The sequence below is a fragment of the Trichomycterus rosablanca genome, chromosome 5 (assembly GCF_030014385.1).
Source record: "Trichomycterus rosablanca isolate fTriRos1 chromosome 5, fTriRos1.hap1, whole genome shotgun sequence".
In the NCBI taxonomy this organism is placed as follows: domain Eukaryota; kingdom Metazoa; phylum Chordata; class Actinopteri; order Siluriformes; family Trichomycteridae; genus Trichomycterus; species Trichomycterus rosablanca.
Window position 1 is genome coordinate 8096773 of NC_085992.1, and position 13251 is coordinate 8110023.

At 41.0% G+C, this 13251-nt stretch overlaps 1 protein-coding gene across 7 annotated transcripts in view; it reads left to right on the forward strand.

Annotated features, from left to right (window-relative positions):
* Positions 1-13251, forward strand: part of tacc2 (transforming, acidic coiled-coil containing protein 2) — an 85970-nt gene that overhangs the window by 51341 nt on the left and 21378 nt on the right. For 5 of the 7 annotated variants that reach the window (XM_062995618.1, XM_062995617.1, XM_062995612.1 and 2 more), the window contains 3 exons: positions 9393-9520; positions 9819-11226; positions 11617-11652. In XM_062995618.1, coding sequence (XP_062851688.1) covers positions 9393-9520; positions 9819-11226; positions 11617-11652 — 1572 coding nt within the window. The remainder of the gene's footprint in view (positions 1-9392; positions 9521-9818; positions 11227-11616; positions 11653-13251) is intronic. The other 2 variants (XM_062995613.1, XM_062995619.1) reach the window with 1 other exon arrangement.

Here is a 13251-nt window from a genome sequence, read left to right on the forward strand (position 1 = left end):
TACTCATTACTGATTCACATTGCATTCGTCAATGTGTAGGTGACAAAAATGCATACGGCTGCTGCCCACATGTGGTAGGGGGCGTGGGTTAGCTTCGTTCTCCTCAATCAGGGTGGGGATCAGCATTGGTGAAGAGGAAGCATGATTGGACGCGTAAAAAAAAAGGGAGTAAAGGGGAGAAAATGCATGAAGGAGATATATACAGTGTATCACAAAAGTGAGTACACCCCTCACATTTCTGCAGATATTTAAGTATATCTTTTCATGGGACAACACTGACAAAATGACACTTTGACACAATGAAAAGTAGTCTGTGTGCAGCTTATATAACAGTGTAAATTTATTCTTCCCTCAAAATAACTTAATATACAGCCATTAATGTCTAAACCACCGGCAACAAAAGTGAGTACAACCCTAAGAGACTACACCCCTAAATGTCCAAATTGAGCACTGCTTGTCATTTTCCCTCCAAAATGTCATGTGATTTGTTAGTGTTACTAGGTCTCAGGTGTGCATAGGGAGCAGGTGTGTTCAATTTAGTAGTACAGCTCTCACACTTTCTCAAACTGGTCACTGAAAGTTCCAACATGGCACCTCATGGCAAAGAACTCTCTGAGGATCCTAAAAGACAAATTGTTGCACTACATGAAGATGGCCAAGGCTACAAGAAGATTGCCAACACCCTGAAACTGAGCTGCAGCACAGTGGCCAAGATCATCCAGCATTTTAAAAGAGCAGGGTCCACTCAGAACAGACCTCGCGTTGGTCGTCCAAAGAAGCTGAGTGCACGTGCTCAGCGTCACATCCAACTGCTGTCTTTGAAAGATAGGCGCAGGAGTGCTGTCAGCATTGCTGCAGAGATTGAAAAGGTGGGGGGTCAGCCTGTCAGTGCTCAGACCATAGACCGCACACTACATCAAATTGGTCTGCATGGCTGTCACCCCAGAAGGAAGCCTCTTCTGAAGTCTCTACACAAGAAAGGCCGCAAACAGTTTGCTGAAGACATGTCAACAAAGGACATGGATTACTGGAACCATGTCCTATGGTCTGATGAGACCAAGATAAATTTGTTTGGTTCAGATGGTCTCAAGCATGTGTGGCGGCAATCAGGTGAGGAGTATAAGTGTGTCATGCCTACAGTCAAACATGGTGGTGGGAATGCCATGGTCTGGGGCTGCATGAGTGCAGCAGGTGTTGGGGAGTTACATTTAATTGAGGGACACATGAACTCCAATATGTACTGTGAAATACTGAAGCAGAGCATGATCCCCTCCCTCCGGAAACTGGGTCGCAGGGCAGTGTTCCAGCATGATAATGACCCCAAACACACCTCTAAGACGACCACTGCTTTATTGAAGAGGCTGAGGGTAAAGGTGATGGACTGGCCAAGCATGTCTCCAGACCTAAACCCAATAGAACATCTTTGGGGCATCCTCAAGCGGAAGGTGGAGGAGCGCAAAGTCTCGAATATCCGCCAGCTCCGTGATGTCGTCATGGAGGAGTGGAAAAGCATTCCAGTGGCAACCTGTGAAGCTCTGGTAAACTCCATGCCCAGGAGAGTTAAGGCAGTTCTGGGAAATAATGGTGGCCACACAAAATATTGACACTTCAGGAACTTTCACTAAGGGGTGTACTCACTTTTGTTGCCGGTGGTTTAGACATTAATGGCTGTATATTGAGTTATTTTGAGGGAAGAATAAATTTACACTGTTATATAAGCTGCACACAGAATACTTTTCATTGTGTCAAAGTGTCATTTTGTCAGTGTTGTCCCATGAAAAGATATACTTAAATATCTGCAGAAATGTGAGGGGTGTACTCACTTTTGTGATACACTGTATATATATAATGAATCTAGTTTTATTTGCAAACTCAGATCCTTTTTTTTTAAATAAGTGTTTTACAAACTTTTATCACACAAAAACATTCATTAATAATTCGTTTTATAGTCTGTTACAAAAATCTCTAGTCATATTTATCATTTAAATAACCTTAATGTGAGCATCACTGATAACCATGGGCTTAAGGACTGCTGGAAAGTTCTGTGGTCAGACAGACAGTAAAGGTTTCTTGGCCAGAAGTATATTTGGAGGGTAATTTTCTAGCACACAGCAGCTACTGTAAAGCGTGGTGATAGTATCATGCTGTGGATCTGTTATGCTGCCAGTGAAAGTGGTGCATTGCAGAAAGTAAATTACCCCCATTTTTTTCTGCACAACCTTAAACCCACAGCTGGAGTTTGGATGCAATTAGGTGGTCTATTAAATCACAAACGCTTTAGTAATAGCTTAAACTGTCTATATTTTTGGAATTGTCATTTCCAAGCCCTATCCTCAATTGAGAATACAGAGTTGTGCAAAACTCTTTTACATCATAGTGGGGAAATTTTGGCTCACTCTTCTGCAAAATTGGGAGGGTGTTTGAGAGCTATTTTTGAAGGTTTTTCAGCATGCTTTTATTAAAAACAACTTACTAGTACTGTGACAGTATATTGTTTTAGCAATTGAAGGTTAAGGGCCTTGCTCAAGGGCCCAAAAGTGACAGCCTGGCAATTTTGTTACTCGAGTCATTAAGAGGTGAGCTTGCTTGTGTGCTTCGGATCCTTGTCCTGCTGTAAATTCCTATTGCACATGAGCTTTAGATCATAAACTAACAAGCAGACACTGTCCTTTAGGATTTTATTACATAGAGAAGAATTCATGGTTCCATCAGTTCTGATCTGAGTCTGATTTGGAGAAGCAAATCATCCCCAGACCTTCACACTAACACCATAGTGTTTGACTGTTGGAATGATGTTCTTATGATGTTTTGTGTTAGCTCCACGCTAGATGTGTCGTTGATGTGTCCTTGGTGAAATTTTGGTAGGCTGGCCACTCCTGGGAAGGTTCTTCATTGTTGGCAAACTTCCCTCTTTGTAGATAATGGCTTTAACTATGGTTCAATAGAGTCCCAGAGCCTTGGCAATGGCTTTGTACCATTTCCATTTCAGTAAATTTGAATCTCTTTAGAACTTGGCATTGAGCTGATTTTTGAGACCTTCCAGCCTGCTTTACATTGCCAGTCTAGTTCTGTTTAAGTGATGTTTAGATTTAACAGGTCTGGCAGTAATCACATCTGGGTCTGGCTAGTGAAATTGAACTCAACTGTCAACTTAATTTGATTAACTGGTTGTTTTAGTTGCTAAGGAAATTTTATTTTCACATAGGGCCAGGTAGGGTTGAGCAATTTTTTTCCTCCAATAAATGGTATCATCATTTAATAAACATTGTGTGTTCACTTGGGCTATCTTTAATTGTCTAATTTTAAAAGTAGTTTGATGATTTGATTATGTAAGAGTGTGTGTGTGTGTGTGTGTGTGTGTGTGTGTGTGTGTGCATTAAAAAACTTAATGGTGAGCTGAGCCCAGTATTTTGTACAAGCTGTTCATGTCTCCCCAGTGAAGCATATGGCCTGAGACTCTGTTGCCATAGCAACAATCTGTTTGCAGGGATGTAGAGAAATATCCTCACAAAGATGCTTAGCGTTTACTGATCATGCTTTACTGTCTTAATCACAATACTATCTCATTCACACATCAGATCTGTAGAATATATCCAGACTCAGTAATGCATGTGTCAGTAGTAGCTTTTAGTTAACTGGGCTAAAATTAATTAATTAATTTATTCCTGTTTAGTAACCTCCTTTAATAAACTAAAATTATTAAAAAGCTACAATTTAATTAAATGCAGTGAACATTGCCTCAAAATGAGTAAGTTTAAACTCTGCTTCTGGTTGCTGTCTTTTGGCATGTATTCCCTGTGTCAGCATGGGTTTTTTGGGGGTATGCCAGTTTTGTTAGACCTTACATACAATAAAAAACATAAAATAGGTGGACTGGCTTCCCGAAATATCCCTAAGTATGAGTAAGTAACAGTAAATGTGTGGTGCCTTGTGATTGTTTGATCAATATTGTGTATTTATTAAAGAAAAAATGTTTATTACTATATAAAAAATTATATTACGTAAACAAATTTAATTTTGGCACCCAGGTGGCGCAGCGGGATATTCCACTAGCACACCAGTGCCGAGATTCTGAACTCCTCGGTTTGAAACTCGGCGTTGCCACCGGTCGGCTGGGTGCCATCTAGGGGGCATAATTGGCAGTGCCTGCAGGGAGGGATACCGGACTATGTGGGCGGGGTCTTCAAATGCTGTGTAAGGTCCCTGATTGGCAGATAGAGAAGCGCCTGTGCTGCGCGCGAGTTGGAGGAGACGTGAGCAGCAATATACCCTCCTCAACTGCAAAAAATCGGGGATCCCCAGCAGTGGAGTTGACTATGCTAAATTGGTAGAAAAACGCATAAAATATAATAATAACAAAAAATAGAATTTTAACTTGCAGACCAATAATGACAAGAAGAAATTTTGTCATGCAGATTGATTGTGCCTGTTCTAAACATAATGATTTACAATTTAAGATCCTCAGTCCTGTGTTAGGACTAATCCTGGTCAAAAAATAAGATGATAAAAGTTACATTTTGTGTATTTATTCATTACTCACTAAAATGTCCCCCAACATGTTTTTGCTTGTAAGGGTGTAATTTAATTGAAGGACACAAGTAATGAAAGAATTGTACGAGTAACTCAATGAGAGTACATAAAGCTGTGTGTAGATAAAGCTTCAGTATTTAATGATTTTATTAGCCATCATCCCATAATTTAGGAAGGTAGGTAGAGAAGCCTCAGTAGTTTTTGATCTGTGGTGGGTTGTTGATTTTAGATGATCCGTGATGTGTCCTCAGCTGTTTTGGGACTGGCCTTGGCATTAGATGAGCCTGCTTGATCAGTAATGTTGGATGAAGGTGTGCTTTCTAGTGGGGATTTCAATAGAGTTTAGCTGTGCCACAATTCATATTGGCCAGGGCTTCTTTGAAGTCTATGGAGTCCACTTTAAAAGTCTTATGAACTTATGTTATGCACTGGTTTTTAGTGAAGATCTCACTGAAGGTTTTACCTTGACATTCTCTGTTTGTGATGGTGCAGAATGAAGTCAGTGGGAGATGCAATTTATATTTATTTCCAGTTTATATGTTTAGGTGTTTCTGATTGGTCAAGGAGCATTCAGGTCTGTTTCTGATGAAATTCTACCTCCCCCCTTTCCCTTCCTATACACACTTCTTATACAGGCAGATAGATAAAAAATTAGGAAATTCATCCATATTATAAATGTCATAGTATTTTTTATTAAGAATGATTTAAGCATGCATTTAAGACCAAACATGACAAATATGTTACATTTCCTGAACAAACAAAGAAATTAAACCACTATGAAATATAATAATATAAATGACATATTGTAAAACTTATTAAGGATCTTATTAATGTCCTTGTATTAATGTTCTTGTAATGTCTTTTCGATTCAGATATTATTCATTGTAACATATTCGCTTCACCTTTTTAACACAGACTCTTAGTTCTTTATCTTTATGGCAGGGCATGCTTAAGATGAGATGGTTAAAAAATTTTGAGCATCTGCTTAATCTACATAGATTATGATGCCCATCGAGTAATGGACATCTTTGACATTTTGTTGATCCGTAGATCCTAGATTGAACGTCAACAATGTGCTTCTGTAAGATGCCAAGAATGTTTATGTAAGCTCAGCCTCGATCTTTAGATAAAAGGGAAGCACCAACTATAGACACTAGACAACACTGGACACTAGATCTGATAGACATCTGGGATGAATCAATAATAGCACTTTTAGTGGAGTGTGTGTTGATCTTTGGACATGTTTTCTGCAGTCTGACCAAATTATAACACATTTATTAGAATTTGAAACACATGATAATAATAAAGGTTATGATGTTAATTTTAGTGCATAATAAAATAATCACAAAGCTCACATGCTTTAACAGTGACTGTCAACAAATGCAAATTTGCTGAATTGTAGAGAACTGTAAAGCTGCCTGACTGCTCAGCACAAGAGAGAGAGAGAGAGAGAGAGAGAGAGAGAGAGAGAGAGAGAGAGAGAGAAAGCCTGAAGTGTCTGAGAGAGCGAGAGGGGGGCTGAGAATGAGGGAGAGAAGCAGGCAGCTAGGAGGTACAGTAGTGATTATCTGCCACCAGTCTCTTAAAAAAAACATCAGCTGGAGAAAGAGGTACTGTAGGATGGTACTAGCTGAGCTATAGCTGAAGTCAGAACTGAGGAGAGGACATTAAAGACCTGACAGAGCTGGACAGTGGTGTTTGTGCATTTACAAGTCTCCCTGGTGATGATGGCTTTAAACGCGTGGCAGGCTCTGTCGCCATTTCATTGGGCCAGATGGGGATGGGATACGCTGCTGGGGGGTTCTGGAAAAGGCAATGGAGACGACCCTGCTCTGGGGCTTCTTCGGCACCTTACATGGAGCTCTACAAGCGACCATATGATCATGGCTGCTAGAGGGCCAGTGAGACAGAGGTAAGAAGCCAGCCGGCCAGCACATTCGACGGCTGCTGATGCAGGCAGATTGGGTGGGGTCTGCAAATCTGGAGGATGATGTGTGCATGGTTGATTTTGATTTTATTTAAACAAATAGCTCAGTGAATTATACATATATAAGTGTATATTTGCCTGTCTGTGATTACAGTGTGCCTTTGTCAGCTAGATATAATTTTGATACATTGCCTGTGCAGAAAAATGGGTTGCCCTGCATACACTTGGAAAGTCCATTTGAATTGATGTTTTACTAGGAAGATGGTAATTGTGGGTTATTTTGAGATTGTGTTTAGCTTTGTGTATAGAAAAAAAGGAAATAGGAAGAAGTATGGCTGCTTGTCTGAGCTGCAGTGTCCATCGTGTTGCAGGGTAAATGTCTCTTCGTTTTCAAGCCTGTAATCCCCCAGAGACAGAAACCTGTGTTTAAAAGAGTGGCCATAAATTAATAGACAATTAAATTGATCCTAATGGCCAGCCACGTGGTCTTGTGCTGATATTGGCTAATATCTAATACAGTGAAACCTTATTACTTCATAATGACACTGACGTAAGCATAGTATCAACCTATTAACCAGATGCCTTATGCTAGTGGTTCTTAAAGTGGGGTCAGGGGACCACTGGTCCGGTGTCGGTGGGTCCACAGGTTTTTTTTTTTTTTTGAGTGGATTGTTATATTTGTCAATGAAAAGCTGAATTATGTTTTACTAATACAGGTGAACTATTAATTTCAAAACAGGCAGCTGAGCTATTCCGTTGATCACTTTCTACACACACTGTCCATTTTATCAGCTCCACTTACCATATAGAAGCACTTTGTAGTTCTACAATTACTGACTGTAGTCCATCTATTTCTCTACATACCTTTTTAACCTGCTTTCACCCTGTTCTTCAATGGTCAGGACCCCACAGGACCACCACAGAGCAGGTATTATTTAGGTGGTGGATGATTCTCAGCACTGCAGTGACAATGACGTGATGGTGGTGTGTTAGTGTGTGTTGTGCTGGTATGAGTGGATCAGACACAGCAGCACTGCTGGAGTTTTTAAATACCATGTCCACTCACTGTCCACTCTATTAGACAGTCCTACCTAGTTGGTCCACCTTGTAGATGTAAAGTCAGAGACTATCGCTCATCTATTGCTGCTGTTTGAGTTGGTCATCTTCTAGATCTTCATCAGAGGTCACAGGACGCTGCCCACGGGGTGCTGTTGGCTGGATATTTTTGGTTGGTGGACTATTCTCAGTCCAGCAGTGACAGTGAGGTGTTTTAAAACCCAATCAGCATTGCTGTGTCTTATCCACTCATACCAGCACAACACACACTAACACACCACCACCATGTCAGTGTCACTGCAGTGCTGAGAATGATCCACCACCCAAATAATTCCTACTCTGTGGTGATCCTAGGAGAGTCCTGACCATTGAAGAACAGCATAAATGGGGGCTAACAAAGCATGCAGAGAAACAGATGGACTACAGTCAGTAATTGTAGAACTACAAAGTGCTCCTACATAGTAAGTGAAGCTGATAAAATAATCAGTGAGTGTAGAAACAAAGAGGTGGTCATAATGTTATGGCTGATTGGTGTATATGTCAAGAAAAACAAAATATTAAGTGAAGTACACTGTCATTTATTGTACACTCAAACAGTGCTAACATCGTCCTCTTGTGGACAGACTTCAACCTGCTAAATATGGATGACTGAGTTTGTTACAAATAAGATGCATGAGGTGCATTAAAAATAAGAAATAGAATAGAATAGAATAGAATGCCTTTATTGTCATCGCACAGTGCACAACGAAATTTTCTCCTTGACGGTACATGTATGTACACACAGACATATATATACACATGTATTTACAAATAAACATATACACATCTAGATACAAAAATACACGTGTGGTTTTAAGAACTTTACAGAAAAAAAAGAAGAAGGTTATTGCACAGTCCCTATAAATTGCACATTATTTTCTAGGATGTAAAGTTTGATAGTTTAGTGTTTTTATGGCGGAGGGGTAAAAGCTTTTCAGGAATCTGGAAGTACGGGCCTTGATACTCCTATAGCGCCTACCAGAGGGCAACAAGGAGAACAGGTTGCAACAAGGGTGAAATGAGTCCTTAATGATGTTTGTGGCCAGACGTTCTGTAAATGTACACTAGTGAAGGCAGCTCAGCGTTGATGGTTCTCTGAGCTGATTTGATGACCCTCTGAAGAGCCTTCTTGTCAGCCTCAGAGCAGCTGGCATACCACACCAGAATGCCATGGGTGAGTATGCTTTCCACAGTGCTGCGATAGAAGGACACCAGTAGCTACTTGGACAGGTTGGCTTTTCTTAGTGTCCTTAAAAAGTAGAGTCGCTTCTGTGCTTTTTTCACTAGAGAGGTGGTGTTGGTAGTCCATGTGAGGTCCTGGGAGATGTGTGTGCCTAGGAATTTGCCTCCGATGTATAAGGGAGTAGGTTCCTCTCTCTGTCTCCTGAAGCAGATGACCATCTCTTTTGTTTTAGAGGTGTGCCAGGTTGTTAATGGAGCACCATTCAGACAGTTTGAGGACTTCTTCCCTGTAGGCAGGTTCATCTCTATTCTGTATTAATTGTTTATGTAACAAAAGACTTTAGATTTACTTTAAATATTTTTTGGGTTGTATATAGCACTGCAATAGGTTGTGTCGTTGCCTTACAGAACGAAGGGCCTGAGTTTGATTCCCTGGCGGGGCAGCCATGGTCTTTTATGTGTGGAGCATGGTAACAAAAAGGCTGATACAGAGATCCTAAGGCATACAGGAGACTATGGAAAATGGTCATGGCCATCAGTTCTGATTTTTTATCAGTTTATCAAGTCCATACAGTAAAAATGGAACAGTTTACCGACAGTATAAGTTGCTTGCTGTACGACACAACTGTATATAACTGACTCCTGCCCATGTTTTTAGGAGCTCAGATTCTGATGGCACATTTGAGACCCCTGAATCCACCACCCCTGTGAAGACTGCATCTCCCCAACTTCCTCCACCCGAGCAGCCTGAGCCCAGCACAGAGCCTTTGACAGTTGAGGACACAGGTAAACACTGACAACTACAACATTTTCATTACATCTAATCACATTAATGCTCATTTTATGCAACTGCACAGAACAGCTAACCACAGACGATGGTCAAATGTATTAATGGGACTATAGAACAGACAGAACAAAAGTTTTTTGTTAGGACAGGCACTAATGTTGGATCAGAAGGCCTGACAAAAAAACCAAACAACCAAACCCAGTTTCAGTAGACTCCTGGATATAGTTCACTAGAGCTGCATTGTAGTCCAGTGTCTCAAAAAATTTGTAATTAATTTATTTTTAATGTATTTTTCAGAACCATGTCCTCCATCCACCTTAACACTAGATGACTCTATCACTGATGTTCTTGATCCTCCTTTACAACGGAAGTCCAGTCGCGCACTCTCCCCTGTCTTTGATGAGGACAAGCCCATAGCAAGCAGTGGAGCCTACAACCTTGACCACCTACTTTCTTCTGACTCCGTATTAGCACCTCTAACCCGCTCACTCAGCTTCCAGTCTGGAGAGTTAGACAGCATTAACTCTGGAGACAGAACTGAGGAGGGATCTTTTGACATAGTTACTCATCTCAGATCGGAATCTTTTAGTGTGGGTACAGAGAGTGCTCCAGGGACCCTCCGTCGTGTCAAAAAGCCTCGACCGGGCTCACTGAAGAAGAAGCCACTTTCAAGGCAGAACTCAAATCCAGAAAGTGCTGAAAGATCTGGCTCATCCAGCAGTACACCAGACGTAAGGAAAAAAGGGAAGCCTCAGACAGAAGGTCCTTCACAAGAACAAGAGGAGAAGGCAGGCCCCTGTACCTCTCCTAGTCCCAGCCCTGCAGGCACCCTTAGGAGGACCAGAATTAAGTCTCGAGTGGAGAGTCCTCCACCGGTAGCTGAAGAAAGCCCTCCAGATCCAGCACCGATAACTACAAAACCCCAGGAAGAGGCTCCCTCAGTTCCTGACGAGGACTCCCCTATTCCTCTCAGTGCCAGCTACCAATGGGACCCAGACAACTTTGAAAATATTGACCCGTTTTGCTCAGGTGGCAGTAAGATTGCCAACTCTCCGGTCTTGGGTAGAAAAATTGACTTTGCTCCCTCTCCACAGCCCACCCCTGTTCCTACCAAGGAACTTGCTGCCTCTGCTACACTCCACTCAGAGAAACCCCTTTGCCCTGAGGAGCAGCCAATCACCAAGCGGTCTGTCAGACTAGAATTTGATTACTCTGAGAAGAGTGGGGACACATCACAGGACACTCCTCTCCCTCCAAAAAAACTAGGCAAGAAACCAGGGGCCAAGATGCCCATTCGAAAGCCAAAGCTGACGAATAAGAAACCCGCCCAACTGCGGACTGAGCAGCTAGACAACGTGCCTGCTGCAGGGAATTCAATTGACATCGATGATATTCCCATTCCCAAAGCATCCTGCAATTTTGATCCCAGCAAATGGGATGATCCTAATTTTAATCCTTTCTCATCAGCGAAAGATATCCCCAACTCCCCAGGTCAGTCTAGGGCAAGTTACAGTTTTAATGAGGAATCTTTCGATGACTCGGTCGACTCCTTTAAAACGTCCATCAGGATGGCGAATTCACCACCAAAACCAGCATCTTTTGAAGTGTCCAGCAATGACAATGAAAACGACAATGACAACATTGATGAGCTGGATGATCACAATCAGAATAAACCAGCCAAAAACAAGAAAAAGCCACTTAAATCGTAAGTCCAAACTCAAGTGTTGAGAAATCTCACTCATTCTTGTCAGTATGTTTAAAGTATGTCTGATTGTCCCACTTAGTGAGCAAGCATTATTTTGTATTTATATTTCTGGTTTTATTTCTAAAATGGACAGTGTGTTTTATTATTTATTATTATTCTAATAACCAATGAGATTATTATTTAACAACTACTTCATTAGTGGACCACAATTCCTATTCTTAGCCCCCTCCCCACAAGCTTAAAACCCTTTCTGTCCAAAATACTGGGACATGGACACAGATACTCAGTTAGGGTAAAAGTATTCTGGATTTTGACTGTACTGCCCTGTCCAGAGGCAAAGTGGCTGATTCAGTCTGTCACTTGTCTGCATGTTTATCTTGTGTGTCACAGGAAGTCCAGTGGTTTCTCTTCTCTCTGTTGTGCTTTGTAAGTAAAGAAATCAGAAAATTAATCAGCATCAGTAACATCAAGAAACATTACCATGTGCTTTCTGACCAAACCATGTTTTAGATCAGAATATTTTGTTCATTTGTATTCATTGATAGCTGAAATGCTGTTATCTGAATGTATGTCTGCTAAGTTGGATATCTGCTACGTGTCGGGGTTGGGGAGGCTAAAATTAGTGACGTCTGGTCAAGGATTAGATGCTTTAAAAACAGCATACACTGATCAGCCATAACATTAAAACCACCTCCTTGTTTCTACACTCACTGTCCATTTTATCAGCTCCACTTACCATATAGGAGCACTTTGTAGTTCTACAATTACTGACTGCAGTCCATCTGTTTCTCTGCATGCTTTGTTAGCCCCCTTTCATGCTGTTCTTAAATGGTCAGGACCCCCACAGGACCACCACAGAGTAGGTATTATGTGGGTGGTGGATCATTCTCAGCACTGCAGTGACAATGACATGGTGGTGGTGTGTTAGTGTGTGTTGTGCTGGTATGAGTGGATAAGACACAGCAGTGCTGCTGGAGTTTTTAAACACCTCACTGTCACGGCTGGACTAAAAATAGTCCACCAACCAAAAATATATCCAGCCAACAGCACCCCGTGGGCAGCGTCCTGTGACCACTGATGAAGGTCTAGAAGATGACCAACTCCAACAGCAGCAATAGATAAGCGATCGTCTCTGACTTTACATTTAGAAGGTGGACCAACCAGGTAGGAGTGTCTAATTGAGTGGACAGTGAGTGGACACAGTATTTAAAAACTCCAGCAGCGCTGCTGTGTCTGATCCACTCATACCAGCACAACACACACTAACACACCAGCACCATGTCATTGTTACTGCAGTCCTGAGAATGATCCACCACCTAAATAAAACCTGCTCTGTAGTGGTCCTGTGGGGGTCCTGACCATTGAAGAACAGGGTGAAAGCAGGCTAAAAAAGTATGCAGAGAAACAGATGGACTACAGTCAGTAATTGTACTGTAGAACTACAAAGTGCTTCTATATGGTAAGTGGAGCTGATAAAATGGACAGTGAGTGTAGAAACAAGGAGGTGGTTTTAATGTTATATATATATATACTGTATATAGATGAAGGATGAAGAGAAAGTTTTTTATTTGCTTAGATTTTGGCTTCAAGCTATTTTTGAGTTATCTTTAATATATCTGAACTGGCTTTACTTCCAAAAAACTGCTTACTAGACTTACTAGAAGTCATTTTGACTCACTAACAAAAGTGATCAGTCATTTAATATTAACCAATCAGTGATTAATACTTAACTTCTTTAATATCCACTCCAATATTTCACTCTTACTAACCAATTATACATATTTATTAATATATTTCTGATCAAAATAACAAAGAAAGCATTTACAGAATGAACACTATACATACTGTATGTATTTAACTCTGAAATTCGAATGATCAAAAACTATGTAGCAAAATTGGTCAATATTTTGATTGTTGTTACTGTACTTATAACATGGACCTGAGGAACACAATGATGTCTAAGAAAAAGAGCATCTAAAAATACAGATGCAGTGTGGGCTGGAGTTCTTTTTGTATTTAATTCAC